The 20,151-nt window shown below is 35.1% G+C and overlaps 1 protein-coding gene across 1 annotated transcript in view; it reads left to right on the forward strand.

The window, feature by feature from the left end:
* Cbp80 (Nuclear cap-binding protein subunit 1) overlaps window positions 1–20,151 on the forward strand; it is a 462,862-nt gene that overhangs the window by 297,443 nt on the left and 145,268 nt on the right. The window contains exon 16 of the mRNA XM_090406510.1: window positions 18,025–18,128. Within this exon, the coding sequence (XP_090262636.1) occupies window positions 18,025–18,128 (104 nt within the window). The remainder of the gene's footprint in view (window positions 1–18,024; window positions 18,129–20,151) is intronic.

A 20,151-nucleotide genomic window follows, 5' to 3' on the forward strand; every position in this document is an offset into this window, starting at 1 on the left:
AATATAAATAAAAAATACATAAAATTGATCAAGCCACAGTAGCTCATTCGATATAGGCAAAGCTCTATGGTCGGAAAGACCTGGGTTCAATTCCCGTCAGTGATGCGAGAAACCTTTATCTAGTCTCTTTTGACTAAAGGTGAGTTAGCCAGTCTCATACAGAGGTAAGGGACTTTATCACCTGGAAACTCAGGTTGTTTGTCCCCCAGAACAGGCAAACCAGCACAGTGAACAGATGCATCTACAGACATGGGACATACAGGGAGGAATAGGGTATACTGAAGAGGAAAGAGTAGATTATAGAGGGGATATAGGCCAGAAACAGAAAGACCCCATAACCCTCGAGTACTCTAATAGCATAAGGATCATAAAATAAGAAGATTTGGCTGATAAGGCCTTATAGGAAAGATTAAAGTGAGTGGATCTTCCTCAAAGTAAAGGAAGAAGAGGATAGATCCAGTTAGGAGACCAATGGAGTACCACTTCCTTTACAATCAAGATAATTGCCCCTTATGGCTCTCTTAGTCCAAGAGTCCTTATTCAATATATTCAGACCACCCCACCATATCTGGTGGTCTCCCCTATCCGCCACCCAGGGGATGTGCTCTCTAGAGGTTACATGGCCCCCCGAAAGGCTGGAACAGGTCACTCTAGGCCCAAATCCTTGACAGGCATGATGATGAGGAGGAGGACACATTGGGAGGCATGGGGCTAACCACGTTATCTTCAGGTTACGGTTGCAGTTGCAAGAATACTTATCTCGACACTGTAAAAAGGTAGAAGATGAGGATTAAATAAGAAAGATAAAACTGGAGAAAAAGATCCTTAGTCCACCCATGGAACAAATATATAGTAGGTTTGCAATTAACCTTTTGTGGGGACCACATTAAAAAAAAAGACGCAAAGCAAAAGTATTTATGACTATTTTGATGGAAACCTCTTATTTTGATATTGTGTTTAATGCCATTTTCCTTCATGATGTGATCCATATACAGGGTGTTCGGGATAAATTTGACAGTTTCGTAAGGAAAAAGAAAATCTTCTTTGTATCTATTAAATTTAATGAATTGACAAAAAAACATTACAGGCAGAGTTAATTACAATACTATCAACAAGATTTACTCAAAATAACCACCATTAGCATCGATCACAGCTTCAATTCTGCTTCGGAACCTCGAACAAGCTGATGCTACAGTCTCCCTGGGAAGGGCCGCAAAAACTGTTTTAATTTTATCCATTAACTGGGCTTTTGTATTACTGGAAGTGCGATTGGTGTCTTTTTCAACTGCGCCCCATACAAAATAATCCATGGGGTTAAGGTCTGGGGAGTTTGGAGGCCAAAGATTTGGACTGGTGAAGTCGTAGAAATTTTCAGACAACCATTTTTGACTTTTCCCAGAGGTGTGGCAAGGGGCCGAATCCTGCTGCCATACATACGGCCTACCATTGGCTACCCTTGTTATCCAGGGCTTGACTACAGTTAGCAACTCCACGAACAAAGCCCGAATTCCAATGCCAGGGTTCTTCAACACCTGTTCCTGCAGATTTGCGAGGAATTCTGCTGTACGAACGCAATCAGATCGTCTGCTAGGGATCTTTCTTCTTGCTACATCCTCGTAGTCACCATTGCAAGTCTCTAGTTCATGCCTGATTGTTTTTACTGTATTCAGGGAGCATTGGGCAGCAGTCGTAATATCCTTATTTTGATGGCGGGCACGAATCATCATGATACAAGTTATTCTCTTCCATGATTCAGGTGGGTTCCAGCTATCCATCCTTTCTGACATCTTGTATATGAATGAAGAAGGGTCCAAACTTTTAAATGAAGAGAAGTGTGTGTTAATACATGTAACTTACGGAAAAATATAATTAATTATAAATATGTCAAATTTATCCCGAACACCCTGTAGATGTCAAATGATGAGCATGGTATGCACTGTACCTTTGACTTATAACTGCGTTTGCATCACACCATTTTCCTGTACGTTCTTCAAATCTAATAGCTGACTTATAACTTAAGGTTGCATTGCTTTCACTTAAGATAACATTAATTCTTCCACAATTTTTCTTAGTTGCTTCTTAAGAATGAATACATAAGTATGACCTGTAACAGTCAGTGTGAAAATTCCTCAATTCTCACATCATTTGATTTTTCTTTTTTATCTGTTTCACTAAACATTGTGCCTAAATAGCTGAAATGTTTTACTTGTTCTATAGGTTCTCCATTCAGAGTTTAGTTGAATATTTTTCTCTTTATCTCTTTTCATAGTTTGGTCTTTTTAACGTCATCACCTGATTTTACGTCATCATTTTTCTGTACCTCCCTTTATTCTAACTGCTGGTTTACTACTTAAATGTAGATTGTCACTGAACACAAAGTCCAATTTACACCATATGATTGTAGTGTTTTGAACAACTTTTCTTCTGGCACCTTTTCCAGGGCCACAAAACATATTCTTGTTATATTCCCAAGGCAACTATGTGTTTTAAAGTGAAATCTCATTCTGACAACTCCTGTTTGTCAGAATGAGATTTCACTTTAAGATGTCCTGTTCACCTGTTTGACCCAAATTCAGTTTGTTCTTCTCCAAGTTTCCCTTTCACAATTTTTCTTAGCCTCTTCTCAAGTATGTTTGCATTGATGTTTCTTAGAACATGTGAATTACAAAGGAAAATTCCTTTGTAATTCACATTGGATTATTTCCCTTTTTTATAGATGGTTATATGAGAGCTCTACTCCAGACATCTGGATTTTGACCTTCTGACCAGTTTCTTCTGAATTATGCAATGCAGCCACTGTAAAACTTTTATACCTTCATACTTGAGCATTTCTGGTCGAATATTATCCACTCCAGCTGTCTTTCCATATTTTTGGTTTTTGATAGCTTTTCTACCAGAAGTGTTAATACATATCTCAAGTATTGATACGAATGATGCTGATTGCATTCCTCTTGAATATTTTCTGTCACTTTTTTCATTTAACAATCTATCTCTAGACATTGAATAGCTTCAGTTTGTTTCTGTCATGTAAAGTGAATTATTTCTAATTCATTTTATAGTACTTTTTTCTCCATTTCTAAGCTTTTTCAATAGCCTACAGAACATTAATTTACCACTTTCCTGATATTTTTCTTCTATATTCTTGCCAAAGTCTTCCCAAGATATTTATTTAGCTACCTTTACATGCTGACTTACTTGTTAGGAACTTCAGATATTTTTTCTTCTTTTATGTGACTATATCTTTAACTTCTGGTAGAAAACCAGAATTCCATAGTGGATTTCATGGTGAATCCACCATGGAATTCTGGTTTTTCTATTCTATCAGAGAACTTTGTCTCTGTGTCTGAGACAATCCGTGTTTTCATATTCCTTCATTTTTTCTCCAGTAATATTTGTATAAATAACGTTCACCTGTGAAAGCTACCCAGCTATGATTCTTTTTAACATTTATATATATATTTATTTATTTTCAATATGATATTCAATTTTATTCTACTCAAACCTAATGGAGATTGCTTCCTATTTTAAATCCTCCATATACTTTTCTGTTCTTAACCAGTGTGAAGATTTCACTTTCAGGTATAAAATACTTATTTGTTTTACTTCTTCCTTGCATCTAATTTCCATGTAACATTGTGTACTTTTTATGTTGAAACATAGTGTTAGTGATGACTAGTCCATATCATTGTTAATAGCTTTACCATTTTCTCCAAATTCTCCCAACACACTTCTACCCTGCTTAGAAAGAAGTCAACGAACCCTCCCATGAGCAAAGTGCATCATGCCATGTAACAAGTCACGTGTTTTTAGCCAGTATAAATTGGAGGAAGATGGCGCTCCCAAGTCAGTGCAACTGTGTCTGGGTGAAATGGCTGCAAGAAGGGAACTGACAGAGTTTAAAAGAGTTGTTGTGATAGGATGCTATGTTTACAGCAGGTCAACAATCAATGATATCATACCCAGAAGGAAACGTAGGGAATCAACTGCAAGTGCTACCTGCATCAGACGACCCACCACACTCACTGAATGTGACCATAGGGTGCTACGAAGGATAATATGTAAAAATTGCCATTTGTTATCCAAAACATCCAGAATACAGAATTCTGTTCATCGACTGGAACACAAATCTATACAAAAAAACATTCAGAACCGAGTCTCACAACATGGGTTTCCATGATAGGACTGCAGCATGCAAGGCTGACATTACCTGAACCAAAATGCAGCATCTTCAGTGGTGCAAAGAGTGTGTACAGTGGGATGTGGAAGCATGGAAGCATGTTATGGAGTGACATGCCATACCCTCTACCAAGCAGAAGGATGGGTGTGGTGGATGCCCAGTGAACATCACTTAGCAGAGTGCTTAACTACAGCTCTGAAATTCAGGGGCCGTGGTGGAGTGATGATATAGTAATGTTTTCCCTGGTTTGGCCTCGGACCTCTGTTTGCGGTGCCACAAACATTGAACTCCAAGAGATATCCAAACATTCTGGACAATACAATGCTTCCTAGTTTGTGGTGTTACTATGGAAATGGCCATTTCCATAGTGTCATTTCAATGACCACTGTGTCATAATGCTGCTGCTGTAACTGCACAGTTTGTGGACATGAACACCAACACACTTGAATGGCCTCCACAGAGCCCTGATCTCAACCCAGTTGAACATCTGACCTCCAGTGAGGTCAAGGGACATCTTTCCCCCAGTGGTCCCTCATTACATGCTTACAGGAAGAATGGTCCAAAATTCTCATGGATTTTATTAAGGTGTGCACCATGGCTGTTTGTTCTTCACACTGTGGTGTCTGTTGACTTCTTTCCGAGCAGTGTATATATCTGGTATTCGTTTTCTACTTTGCTGTTTAGATTTCCAACAAATACTAACATTTCCTTTTTCTATGCCTACTTCCTTCTCTAATGACCTATAAAATTACTCTTCTTCTTCCTTATTAGAACCTCCTTTTGGACCAGCTGTAGGCACAAATAAGTCTTATTGTCCAATTACTCATCAAAATGAGTAATTGGATCTTGCCATTCAAGATTTTGTGTTTAGTGGTGAAGACTGTAGCTACTTCTTCCTTTTCCTGATCATTATTGCTTAAACATAACCTAATGAAGTTGGTATTTAGAAGTATCTCACCTGTTTTTGTCTTCTTTATTTCAGTAACAATAATGATGTCATTGTGATACTCCTCTAATTCTTCTTCCAGATTTCCACTGAACCTTCTTATGTTTAGGGTGTTTATCTTGAATTCTGCTGATATTGAGTTTGTGTTTATTATGTTATTCTTTCAAATGGTTATTTTTAGTTTATGGTATTTTATTCTTTAATATGTTTGGTTTAGCTAGCTTTACAAATAACTTACTTTCTTAGCTTTTGTATTCTTTGAATGCACATGTGGATTCATTTACCACAAATATGCTATATCATTTTTTTTCCTTCATGACTGCCTTCCTAATGCTTTGAGCCCACCTATCATTATGTTCTAATATTCTACTTCTTGCAGAACAACTTCACAACATCCTGTCTGAAATTTTTTTTTCATTCTCTCTCTCTCCTCTGAAAGCTGGTTGATTTTATTTCTTATTTACACTTTTTTACATATTTTTCTTTTCAATATGATACTCTGCTCAAAACTAAATGATCACTTCATATTTCATCTCCTCTGTGTACTCTTATATTCTGAACACAGTGTGAAGATATTGCTATCAACAATAACATAGTCAGTAGGATTTTTTTTTTTTTTTTTTTTTTTTGTTCTCTCTATGTGAATTTATACACATCTTTATATTGGAGTGGTGTTAATAATGACTAGTCTTCTGTACCCTGAATAGAAAGCCAAAAGGCATTTATCATTATTATTAGCCTTGCTGCTGTGCTCCCCTCCCCTTAATGTTCCCAAAATATTTTTGTATGTCGAATTTATTTTTTGCTCTGCAGTTGGTCTACCACAAGAATGAGCTTTGTCTTTATAAGCTTCTCTCTCTCATGATTCAAATAATTCCTGATCTCTCTCTCTCTCTGAGAACCTGTCATACCATGGGTATGACAGGTTCTCAGAGAGACAGACTAAATCATCCCACAGAATGTTCTAGTAGAGAAATTGAACTACACACAGACATGATTGTACAACATATACTATCATTTTTGTGTGTGGTTCAAGACAATGCAATTTGGTATAGTCCAAAATTATTATTATTATTTCATGACACCTCCAAGGAGTCCAAAAACTCATCGAGGGAGGGCACCTACTCTATAACTCTCCTTCTCCACCACTCATTCCACCAACTACAGTAAACTGCATCATCTACACCAATGCCATCTACTGCCCACCACCACTAGTATTTTCACAGACAATCACGAACATCCATGCCCACAATGGGATTCGAACCGACAGCCTTTTGGCTGGAGAGCGGATATGCTAACCACTCGGACAATTAGGCTGACACAGCAAATGCTCTACCAATGAGCTACACCCCCATTTGCTATCTGATTGTCCAGTTTTTCATTTTGAAATTTGACCCCCCCCACCACCACCATCATCACCTTATATGAAATTCTCAGTCTTTCAAGAAGTTTTGTGAATTGTTGAATACTGTGGGTGCTTCTTCCTTTTCTTGATCACTGTTGTCTGAGTATATCATATTTTTTATATAATACAGCTCATTTTCATTTTTTTTTTTCAATTTGGTAACTCGTTAATGTCAATGTGTTAGTCCTCTGCTAGCACAACCACTTTTCTTTTGATGCATCTTATGTTGCTGATACCTATTTTCAGTTCTTTCATGTTTAAAGGTGTTTAATAGCTAACTTTTCAATGTTCACTCTAGTTTCATGGTGCAACTAGCAGGATTTTGTTTAGCTGAGTAAACTTCACCCAGCAGGACAGTTATGTTTTTTCAATTTGAGGCAGTACAGATTACTGTTTGTTCAGATAAGTTCCCAGATTAACAGTTCATTCTCTTTTATTCATTATCCATCAGGTGCATCCCTAAGAACATTGTACATCACATGAAAGGAAGGATTGGGCAGCAAGGCAGCCATCCCAGTTGATGCTCTACATTCTACATTTCTTATGATCATGTGTTTTCCTTCCAGTTATCTAGCTTTGGCCCTTAATAACTGCTGTTTACATATAGCCTTAAAAATATTCACTTCTCTACTATTCAAAGTGGCTGTGTCACCTTGAGGGCGAGGGGTCCTTAAAAAGATCTTTACTTTGTAATATACATCCGTACTGCTCTTCCTAGTGTACTTACAGATGTGAGACTCAAGCAATCCATGTTTAATGAATATGATTTCTGTTTCTGATACTATCTGTTGAAATCTTCACCAGATAGTATCTACCAGATAGAGTAGATAAAAAGCAATTTCCAATTTTAGCTAAAGTTGTGTAAAAGCACTAATTTTAAAATCATTTCATGAATACTTACTTTCCTGATTGAGAGAAAAAAAAAATATGCCATTGTGAGAAGAAAGAGATGAAAGGTATTTGACATTCATTATATATTAATCAGAAAACATGGTCATAATAGCATCAAATCCTACTTTAGTGAATTGGCATTACAACTTTTTAAATAAAGCATTTTGAAATCCATAATTACAGTGTCAGCTCTGGTCTGTTTACTGACTTAAACATAAAATTTATCTGTTCCATACTTTTCAAAAAAAAAAAAAAAAGTGAGCGTTGCTTACTCTTCTATAAAACAAAGTTTGGGAATAGAGGAAGTAAATGTGAAAGATCGGTTCCTTAAATAATGTTTTTAATCCTCCCATCTCATTTCTTAATGCCATGTCCACTATAGTGGATTTCCTTTAAACCAGTATGTTTCTGTGTGGCTTTTGCTGGTACTCATCATACTAGTTTAAACAAAGTCACTAGTTTCAGTGAGATTGTTATGGTGAATATTAACTGCATGTGCTATACTTGCTAAATGAGAACTAGCAGTTAACAATTGCTACTTCTCGTTTCATTGCTAATACTGTTTGCACTAATGTAACTTTACTTATAAAGGATTAGCCACAATATTTAATTTAATGTACAGTCGAGTCTCCATATATGCAGAGATTACATGTGAACACTTCCAGTAAAAATGTGAAATTCTGTACTCCAGCATAAATAGCCCTAGATGTTTTCTATATCTGCCTAAACACTTATGCAACCATTTACAGTTAAATACAAGGATGGTCTGAAAAGTTCTTTCCACTACATTGCACGTGCTTTTGTTTGGCATGTTTTCTTAGAAAGCGCTCTAGTTTCTCTTTCTCATAATTTCTCTTCTCTCCCCCCGGTACACGTAACACTGGACGGTCAAAAGGTGACCCTTGGACTATGGTTTACACATTTTGCTATCTTATGACACATAAAATGGGGTTCTTAAATTAATTCAATACATTAAATAATTTCTCTATCAGACCCTTATACATAACAGGTTAGGTCTTACAATTTTCTTTCATTTGTTATATAATTTCTTACTCCTATCTTAGTGTTATATACATATATATATATACATTTCCAGTTTATAGCCAACACACCACATTCTCTGCCTATTTTTCAAAGAGAGTTGTTCCTGAATAAAAAAAATGGTAATTTTTTTTCTTGGTTTATTCAGGACACAACACTAGTGGACAGACTACATTCACAGTGTACTTGGCAGGGCCAGCTCTAGAATTTTGTCGCCCCAGGCAATCCATTACTTGCTGCCCCAGCACCAACCTCAAATTAACTTTTGGAATTTTGAAAATCATTATGTTCAACATTAGTTTCATGACCATTAATTTTAAATGTAGTACCATTAATAATAAGGCACTGATAAAGTGATTAAAATACTGCATATTCATAAAATAAACCATCGACTTCATCAATTGACAATTAAATGAAATGTAGTTATAATTTATTACTTACATATATAGAATGATCTTCACTTGTACAATGGTGAACTGTTGAGTTACACTTAACTATAGAATGTACACGTTATAGTTTTAGCACTATTTTCACATTATTTTAATTAGAATTTATATTGTTTTTAGTATCTACTGATTAAAAATACACTTGCTTTCATATTTGCAAAATCAGAAATTAGGTCTGCATAGTCTAATTTCTGACCAATTTCATGTTCAATTGAAATCATGGCAAGTCCTTCCAGTCTAGTTTCGGCCATTGTTGAGCGTAACTAAGTTTTAATAAGATTCAGTTTTGAGAAACTATGCTCACCAATTGCAACTGTCACAGGTAATGTCAGTAATATTCTTAGGGCGACAGCGACTTTCAGAGCAAAGTTATTTTCAACAATAAAATGAAGAACTTCAATTGGCGGCGTATTTTCTGGTACTAATTTGGACACTACTTTCAGTTCCTCACATAGCTCAATTGCATCGATGTCTCTATTTTCTTCATGTGTTAAAACGGCTTCTAGGTTTTTACAATTGTCTAAGAGCTCATTTGTCATCTCAGATTTTAATTTAGAGATGTTATATAAAAATGAAAAATGTGAACTGTGATGTTCCAATTGCTCAAACCTTTCTTCAATAGAATTAGTTGCAACATCAATAATAAAAAAGAAAAACTCAACTTTGAATTTTGTTTTGGGATCTAAAATAGGTTCATCTCTTGCTTCATAATCACGTTGCTTTTTCTGCTGATGCAATCTGGTACTTTCGAATGTTGGTTTCAAATCGGCTTCGACTTTCTCAGCTAATGTTGTAGCATCGACAAGAAAATTTTGAAATGATTTATCATTTCTGAGATTCTTAAGACTTTTGAAAACATTACCCAATGTTGTTATGGCACTAGACAATTCCATCTTTATGCTTTGCAACAGTTTACTTGCAACATTAATTTCATTTAAAACATAGTGCCATATAACCAGACAACATAAAAATTTAAAGAGTAAGTTTTAGAGCAAGGGTTTCAGCTTCGTGTCTCACCATTTTGTCTACTGACTCATCATCAGCAATTTCTATCAGTGCATAATAAAACTCCTCAATATAGTATCTTCAAGGACGAATAGCGTTGATTCTAGACTCCCAGCGAGTTGTACTTAATGGCTTGGGCGTTGGGGTTGTAATATGTGTCTTAAGGATTCCGCAACACAGCGTTGATGCTGAGAAAAACACATACAATTTCTGAACTGTTTCAAAAAATGAAATCCCTTCTTTAGATGACATTGCAGCATCATTGACCACCAAGTTGAGAGAATGAGAACAGCAAGGGATATAAAAAGCTCTTGGATTCAAGTCCCTAATGTGTTGTTGAACTCCTGAATGCTTTCCTTTCATGTTCGATCCATTGTTATAACCCTGGCCATGCATGTTTTGCGATTGGAATATTCATGTCTGATAATTTTCTTATGATACATTTGGTTAATGCTGAGCCTGTAGTGGCTTCTACAGGAATGAAACCAAGAAAATGCTCGTGAATGTTGAATATCAGTTGGATCCTTATTAACAAATCTTACAATTAGTGTTAATTGTTCAATGTGGCTTACATCGGGAGTACAGTCTGCAACTATGCTGTAATATTTAGCTTTCTCAACCATAGAAATTATTTGTTTTTTATGGTTCCAGAGAGGAGAGCAATCAATTCATTTTGAATATTTTTCGCAAGATAATGTTGGGCCGAACCACAAACTACTCTCGTTAAATGTTCAGACATAGCACTGTCAAATCTGGCAGTCAGTTCAACAAGCTGTAAAAAATTTCCATTGTTAGGGTCATATAAATTATCAGATGTTCCACGAAATGGTAAGCATTGTTGGCCCAAGAAATGGACAACAGCAATTAGGCGTTCTATTATGCTCCTCCAGTGCCGAATTTCTGAATTTAATAACTTTTGTTGCATTGAATCAGTTGTCTGTTCTAATTTAAGCCTGGATGATAATTCAATCCACTTTTTATGGGACTCCAAATGGTTTTTAGATTTTCTGTGCTCATTAAGATACACATATAATGACCCCAATCATTATACCCATCAGTAGTGAATGGCATTATATTACAGGAAAACAACTTACAGCAGAAACAAAATACAGAATCTTTTTCTTTTGAATACACTAACCATGATCAATTAATATGCTCTCCATTGCTTAGTTCCCTGGTGTAAAAATTTGATGAAAATTTCCTACCATTAGAGCTGCGTGGAAAAATGAAATCATTGTTTGGTTTCTCTGGCAGGCCCTTTTTTGCGATTTCCAGTCTTTCGGCATCACTTAAAGAAGGATTTCATCTAGCTGGATCAGTGTACCTATCGAGTTCATCACTTAAATCTCTAGATTCGAAAATTGTCATATCAGTCTCATTTTCAAGATTCCTTGCAATGTCTATGTTACTGGGATCTGAGTTAGAAGTACTTGCCATGAGCTCAGAATCATTGGTTTCTGTACATTTAATTATTTCCTCCTGTCCTACATCAGCTGATTCAGTTTTTAGATATTTAAGTAAAGTCCCGCTATGTTTTTGAATATCACGTTCTTTTTCCAGTTTCTGTTTTTGCGATATTCTGTACCTGATAGTTTTTTCTTTTATCAGGCATTGTTATCTATTTGAATATATCAATTACTTTGTATATGACTCATTTTCTAGTACACGTGTCTTGCCTTAGGCAGTAATTCATATAATCAGATTAAGTTCCAAGTTCCCGTGTTTAGTTCACATGGTATGCATACACAATACTAAGAATTACCATGATTAATACAACTAACAACTACAAGTTTTTATAAATATATTATACAAAATAGTGGCACACAACAGTAGGTAATATTTTAACATTTATTCTGATGAACAAAATTGGCCTTGGGAATGGCAGATTATGTTAATCTCTGAATGAGATACTATTATATTATAATTCTTCTCATTCAGAATTTAACACCAGCTAACAGTGGGAAATTCCATTCATAGTAAGTTAACAAGCACAAGATGGAAATATAATATTGCATATGAACTTTTAAATGCAGTTTTATTGCAGACTCCATTGTTGCATATGAAAGGAATAGAGAGGAGAGGGAAAGAGAGTAAGCGAAGAATGACTCACATAGCTTTGATTACTGAAGAGCATTATGTGAGTATCATTGGTCGACGAATTGTTGGAAATAGAAACAGCATCATGGACATAATAAGTCACTAGTCAACTTATTATAAAAACTGCAATCTTACGCAGTATTATTATTATTATTTATTCCACATCTTCATTTTATTCACTTTCATTTTGGCCGCCCCGTGCAAATGGATTGCACCGTCGGTAGAGCCAGCCCTGGTACTTGGATAGGTCACTAGTGAGGAAGAGGTACAAGGTGTTCGGAGAGTAGTTGGTATTATCTGGTAGGCATGTTTACTATTTGCATAGACGGTCTTTGGTGATGCAAATGTCTAAGCCTCTCTACTTGCTTGATCTGTGCAGTGGGAATAGAGAGGCAGTCAATGTTGTAAACATTGAGATCTACTTTTGAATTGAAGAATATTGACTTTTAAGGAAAGGAAATCAAAAAGTTCAGAGACACACACACATTCAGAGAGAGAGCTCCAGAAATACAACTTAAATCTTCTAGCCACACAAAAAGAAAAAAATTATTCACCAATAGTATTGGCTTACTTTATGGAGTACAGAAATTTTCAGCCACATGGGGGTCAAAAATTGGGAGATTGCAGGTTGACTATTTTTTTGACATGGTATATATTGAAGTGAACATATGTACAAATCCCACCTTTGAAACAAAAGAAATCAAAGAGTGTGTAACTGGAAAGCAGAAGAGCAGTGATTCATGGAATATAAATTTTGGTTTCTCTCAAAAAAAATAGGTGAGGTTTTGCAGATTGCAGATGGAAATGGACATTATTGAGGTTAGAAAGATTATACTTCAGGAATGCAAAATACATAAATGTAGATCCATTCCACATTAGTCAAAGTTGGAAAACAAACACTTCTAATAATCTAATATTATGCTTGCCGATGTGCGTACACAGAGAGAGAGAGAAAAAAACTCCAGAAATAAAATTAAATCTGTTAGCCACAAAAAATAATAATAATACCTATAGTATTAGCCTACTTTATATAAACATACATTATTATAGGTGATGTTTTAAAAACTTAATGCTATGATGACAAAACAGAGTAATTCATTCTTTAATATTCTTACCACACTTGAAGTGTGCAAGATTTATTGCTTTCCAGTAAAGTGCCATAACTATAACATGTAATATCATTTAATTTTTCTTGCTTCACGACTGAAATGAAAAACTGAAAGTGTATATGTAGTGGAGGATACATGCATAAAGTGAAAAGAACCTGTAATACTGCTTTGGAAGAAATGGGTGGGGTTTTTTGGAATTCAATAGGGGATATTTATGAAGTCTTTCACATTGAAAGAAAAACATTTAAAAGTTGTAAATTGTTATGTTACGACAGTGGCGATAGGACAACTGTTGGGAAAGAAGATACAGCAGGCAGAGTTTTTAATGACTGTTCATTTCATCTTAATCTTTCATGTAGAAAGAAAATAAAGCTCTGAACCTTAAAGGGGATAAAATGGAGGAAAGTGAAGAAAACCGGTAACTAAAATTACAAGTGTTTTTGTGATTATTTAAAGATGCTGTAGTGTTTGGATTAAGGATTCCTGTGCATAAATTTTATTTCTAACTCTGGAAATGAAACTATTTTAATAACTTCATTAGCATCTACCTACAGTGAAATGAGATGTTTTAAAATATTTTTTTAAAAAAAGTCAAAACTATGTGAAGAAAACAGTATATTTTGAATGAAGCTGAAAATTCACTCATCACTTATCTGTGATAATTGGCTGTGTTGACTGGAATGCTGGAGCCATATCTATATACAATGAAACTTCAATTTCTTAGCCGGCCTGGTTGGCTGAGTGGTTAGCGTATCCACTCTCCAGCCAAAAGGCTGCGGGTTCGAATCCCGCTGTGGGCATGGATGTTTGTGATTATCGGTGAAAATCTAGTGGTGGTGGTGAGCGGTACATGGCGTTTGTGTAGATGATGATGGTAGTTGCGGTTGGTGGAGCAGAGAATTGTAGAGTAGGTGCCTCCTTTGATGAGTCTTTGGACTCCCTGGAGGTGTCATGTAAATAATAATATTATTATTATTATTTGGGGGGGGGGGAACAAAAAACAATATACACAGGAAAATGATATTACTGGGAAACCATTAAAAATTATAGATAATGTAATGATTTTTATTCACTGAAATACAGTATATGATACATTACAGTATATTTAAAACACTACCTCTTGCTGAAAAAGTCTTTGATTGACATTAGTTTTGTGCAAACGTTATGCTTTAATTCAGTGAACAATTACTGTCACTCTTGCTTTGCTTATAAAAGAAAGCTTTTACTTTCACAGGTGCTTGCTTCATGTGTCTCGGCAAAATTTAGTACAACTTCGCGTTTGGCATCTTCTCCTCCTACTACTTCCCTCTTCACACTCCCAGACACCATGAGGCTCGCACACAGCTCCTGTACTGTCTGTTTCATTGGTTGCCATATTGCAGTCCACAGTCCATCTTTGTTTATGCCACTTTGTTTTTCCCACTCTTGGCTGAAATTGTCATCATTGTCGATCTTCAGGCAACATCACTGTTGCCTGAAGATTGTTCCTGCACATAACCAGCTTTTTGAAAACAATTTTCAATTGTCTGCTGGTTTACTTGTTGCCACAGTGCAGTGTGTTGCATCCAACATGCTATCTTCTGTTTTGTATCTTTGCATGCATGCATGCATTAAGCAAACAGCTGCTTGCACAAGGCATTTCCTAGAAAGCTGTTTATAACACTATTTTCCCTAAATCAAGGGGCTGGAGCAAACTTTTACAATTCGCCAGGTACCATATGACTTTTGCATTTCTTAGAAACAATGTTTCTTTTGGATGTGCAGCACAATTATCCACAAAAAGGAGAATGTTCCATAGCTCACCTATACCTGTGTTTAATGAATGCAGAAATGAAGGGGGGGGGGTCTGAAGTCATTCATGCATTATTCTTCGCATGGTATTTTCTGGATAATTTTTTTTATATTCTTGAAACATTTCAGTTTTTGGAGATTTTCCAATAACGACTGACACTTGTCACTTCCATCACTGTTAACACAAAATAAAACAATCTGTTTTTAGAGTTTTTCCCACAATGACAAAACTCTCCTTTGAGAGGCAAGGTTCTATCAGGAAGCACATTGTAGAACAGCTCCTTCTCATCTGTGTTGTAAATGGCATTCTTTCCAGCCATGCCAGTCCTTGAACCTCATTTTCCAAGTGAGGAAAATTTCACTGTATCCGTATCCGTTGGATACAGTGAAATTTTCTGCACTGCACTGCAGTCATCTTTATCTTTTCACCAAGAATGGTTCCATCAACTGGAATATTCATTGTGGAACCAGCTGACACCCATGCCAGCTGGTACTATGCGAAGAGTACACTTTCCAACTTGGCGAGTGTCGACTCCTTGCCTGTTTTCCTCTTCTTACTGGATCGGAAAGTCCAAGGATAATAAAATATATTGAAGTATCATAATAAAAACAGAAAACAAATTAATTCATAAATGGTTAAACCATGGTAACAGATGAAACTATGAAGCACACAAGAACACACAGAACCATGTGCAATGAAGTAAAGCTCAGAAGTAACATGCTCGTTACCTTCCATGTTGAAGCATTACTCTCGACAACAGTTTTGCTAAGTCTTCACTTAGGCCAAAGAAAGGGATGGAGAGCAAAGAGTACATTGTTTAAATTTTTTTAAAAAAAAGCTATCCATGTGGGAAAATGTTGTGTCAGGACTGTGATTTGTAAATGATTGACATGATAAAACAACAGTTCAAGGTTCATGGAGCCAGGAAAAAATATAGTGTTATACTGGACCAAAAAAAAGGCAGAAGAAATATGTGGGAAAATGAAGGTATGGGAATGATGAATTGAGGTTTCACTGTGTGTGTGTGTGTCTGTGTACATACACAAAAGGAGTGTTATATAAACTTTTGCAATAAACTTAACATTGAAGATAGCTACCATCAACATAAGAAGTTATCAACTGAAAAGAAATCAGATTGGCTGAAGAACTGGAGAATTATCACATTAACGTAATTGCTGTTATTGGGATGAAAAAGAACTGTTACGATCCTACCAAATATATATATATAATATTATATTCTGAATAGCATTTCTGTATGTCTGGTATGCATTTCCTACTCTACTGTTTAGATATCCAACAAAGACTAACTTTTCCTTCTTCTTTTGCCAGCTGTCTTCTCAAATGACTCAAAAAATTCCTTAACTTCTTTAGTAGAACCTTCTCTGAACTAGGTACAAATAAGTCTTATTGCCCAATTCCCTATTTAGGAAAAGTTAGTCTTTGTTGGATATCTAAACAGTAGAGTAGGAAATGCATACCAGACATATATAGAAATGCTTGGGAAAATTTTGGAGAAAAGAATATAGCCAATATAATTTGTGGATTTCTGTTCAAGACATGGACTAGTCATTACTAATACCATGTTCCAACATACAGATTAGCACATATTCGCATGGAGAGAAGATACAAGAAAGAAGAAAAGTGTTATTGTTAGCAGTATCTTCATGCTGCTCAAGACACAAGAGTGTGCAGAGAATTTGAAATGGGATATGATCACTGTTTAGTTTCAAGCAGGATAAAATTGAATACAATATTGAAAAGAAAAGTGTGTAACAGTGTTTTAAAAATAATTAAATTCAAGCAGCTTTTATTTAAAAATTTTTGAACTCAGGTGAACTGAGTTCAAAAACAAGAACCAAACTTTGGAGTTTCATCGACAGACTTTGAAGTTTAAAACATGAGTTCATTTGAGAAAGCATGTGGTGAAGTTGTTTGCACGGAAAAAAAAAAATCATAACTCCATAATGGACTCAAGTGAAAGAGACACTAATGGAAGAGAAGAAGCAAAAGTTCCTAGCAAGTCAGTCAGTCAGTAGATGACCTGAGAGAATATTGAGAAAAATGCAAGAAAGCAAAGTGGCATGTAAAACTAGCTAAACAAAAGTCATGCAAAGACTTTCATGAGAATATAGAAATTAAATATCAGGAGGGTAATAACAAAATGCTCTGGAGTGTATTGAAAAAACTTAGAAATGAGGAAGGAGTACAGTAAAAAGGAATCAGATAATAAAGATGACATGAAATCTATATAAATCTAAAATAATTTTTTATGTGGCTCTCACCAACGAAAGATTTTTTTGTGTGTAAATGTTTAGTATTTGTACTGTGAGTGGGCTGAAGATTTTTCTGTTTTTTATTAATTTTTATATTTTTTTTTGTATTTTGTTTAATCTAATCTGGAAACTGCTCTAGAAACCAAACATGGAACATTTGAATCTACTCAAGGCTTCCAATAAGTGGGGCAGTGGTCTCACATCTTGTAATGAAATTCATCTCACACCTAAATACAGTCACAAACAAACATGCCCATGGCAGGATTCGAACCCATAACCTCTTGGTTGGAGAGTAAATTTGCTAACCATTTTGCCAACCAGGCTATCAAATTACTTTAAAACACTGTTAAATGAAACAAGCAAAGACAAATCAAGTAGAAAATATTCATTTAATGTTGTATCTAAATTTCAAGGCTGGGAATAACATCAGTAGCCTGAACTATGGATTGCATTTAGGAATCATAAAAATATTTGAATTCTAAATAAGAAAGTGCCTGGGACTTGGCTGCTTATCTAAGAACTGCAGTAGTGCTAGTATCATCACTATATAAGAACTTTCCAATCAACCACATGAGTCATTATCATAAGAAAAGTGATTCCTAGACAGCAGAGTGCATTGAATTCTTAATCATTTTCTTTAGAAATGGTTTATTTTAATTTTATATTTCTCATTCTCTTGATGTAGTATGTTATGGAATATTTAGAGTAAATTCTATTTCTATGTTCTTAAAATACATAAATCCGAAAGTGATCCATACTTGAAGCTTATTTTCAAGTTGCTCTGAGTATTAACATTATTCCTAATATGTATAAAGTCATTTGTTAATTTCTAATTTCCTAAGGCTTTCATATCATCATCGAGTTGCAGAAATTCTACCAGAGGCTTTTGCTCCACTGTTGCCAAAAAAACCCGAACCAGAATATAAATTTGCAGCCGAAGGAGCAGGTATTCTTTAAAAGTTTTTTATACTTTTTTTTAATGTATTTTATGAATCCAAAATCTGTATTAATAAAAGAAAGTACTTGTCATTCTCCCATCACTTGAGAATGACTGGACAAATTGAAACCAAACTTTTATTAGTTGTTCATAGCATCTCAGTGATTTTTGATTATTTATTTTTTAAATTTTTATTTTTGTACATTGTCTTTAAACTCAGTCTTAGAAACAACATGGAACTTTTTTTTTTTTTCGTTCCGCTTCAGGCCTCCGGTAAATGGAGAAATAGTCGTAAATTGAGTGATAAAATTCACATCCATGCTTGCAGTGGGGTGATTCAAACACTCAACATGTTGGATGGAGAGTAGGTACATTTACCACTTGTTCAACTAGGCCAGCAATTGACTGAAAAACACGCAATAAATGCAGTTGTCAGTTTCATTCTCGTTTTACTAAATAATACACTTACACTTTCTTTTGTCTCATCTGTGCTCGCTTTGGCCTGATATTTATATTGAGAGTATCCTAGAATTTTCATTTTTTCATCTTCTCTGACTGAAAATCTTGGTCCTTTATTCTGTCAAATAAAATGCTACTGACTATTTTGAACTTTTTTTTAATTGCCTTTCACTACATTTGATTTTTCCTAGTCCATTTTTTTGAATACCAGTCATTTTCCTTGGAACTGTAATGTTCACAACTCTAAGTTTCCCTTTTTAAATGTGCTGATCTGGCAGGGAGAAATGCCAAGTCATTTTGCATTACCAGAATCTCATAAATTGTGCACAAGCCAATATGCCAGATAATTCTAACTGTGATTTTTGTCCAGGGATATTATCATCTAACTGATGATAATCCCTGGACAAGTTTTTTCCATTGGGAAAACTTATACCGGATATCCCATACATCTTTGTGAAGGGCCTATCTTTGTGAAGCAACTGCATAAGTTTTTTAACATCACCAGAGTTTTTTTTTATTATTAGTTATGAAAAACCACATCACATAAATGCCTTCCATTTTTAGCTTCACAAAGATGGGGCCTATCTATGGAATGTTTCACGCTTATGGGCCACCCTGTATAACACAACAGACTATCACATAATGATGTACAGGAACATACGACATATTAATAAATAACATAAAATTGGTTTACCTTATATATATATATATATATATATATTGTAATTAGTATAAAATTTTTGCCCTAGTGTCAAGGGAATCCTCAGTATGACTTTCATGAATTTCAAATCAAACAATATGAACAGAAACTGGTGTATTCAACAGTGATACGCACAATTGCACGTACATGGTGTAGAGCAGCATTTCCCAAACTTTTCCTACGACGGAGGAACACTTCACAAATCCTGAAATTTTCACGGAACACCTTGGTTATTTGTAATGTATTAATTAATAATTAATAGTTAATTTAGCTGATTTTATTATTAATTAATAATTGATCATTAGTTATAAATTGATAATTAATTAAACATAAACATCATTAAATTAATTTGTCTGATTTTCATTGATATATCCCATTCTGATCACCAAGAATTTATAATATAAGTGCTTACGAGTAAATGCAGACTTTTTCTCCCATGTGCTGGTAGTTTTGCCCTCCTTTTGTGCATCCTGGAGATCTCTTTGTAGGCTGGTGGTGGATGACTCACTGTCTGTTGCATCACAAACACCTTCAATAAGAGCTTTTTTAATACCAAAATTAAAGTCCCATGTCTCTTATTCATATTAAAATTTAAATCTGCAAGCCTATTACTTTTAAAAAATCATGGCACTACGGTTTCGAAACTTTCACCCTACAATACGAACTTGCGAAGAAAGTATTCAGTATTACTAGATTTGAGAACTGGATACGGACTACCTTGATCTTCAATTTTAGTGGAAAAATTTTCTTTATACTTCCTTGCTGATTGGTCGCTAACATTTGCAACACAGATGTCATTTCTTTCAGTTTTGAGAACAGAGGATACGCCGTCCATTGTTGTAATCCGCTTTTTTTTTATGATCAATCATAAAC

The sequence above is a fragment of the Typopeltis vanoorti genome, chromosome 16, assembly GCF_054136105.1.
Source record: "Typopeltis vanoorti isolate ZY-2024b chromosome 16, IOZ_Tvanoo_1.0, whole genome shotgun sequence".
Taxonomy (NCBI): domain Eukaryota; kingdom Metazoa; phylum Arthropoda; class Arachnida; order Uropygi; family Thelyphonidae; genus Typopeltis; species Typopeltis vanoorti.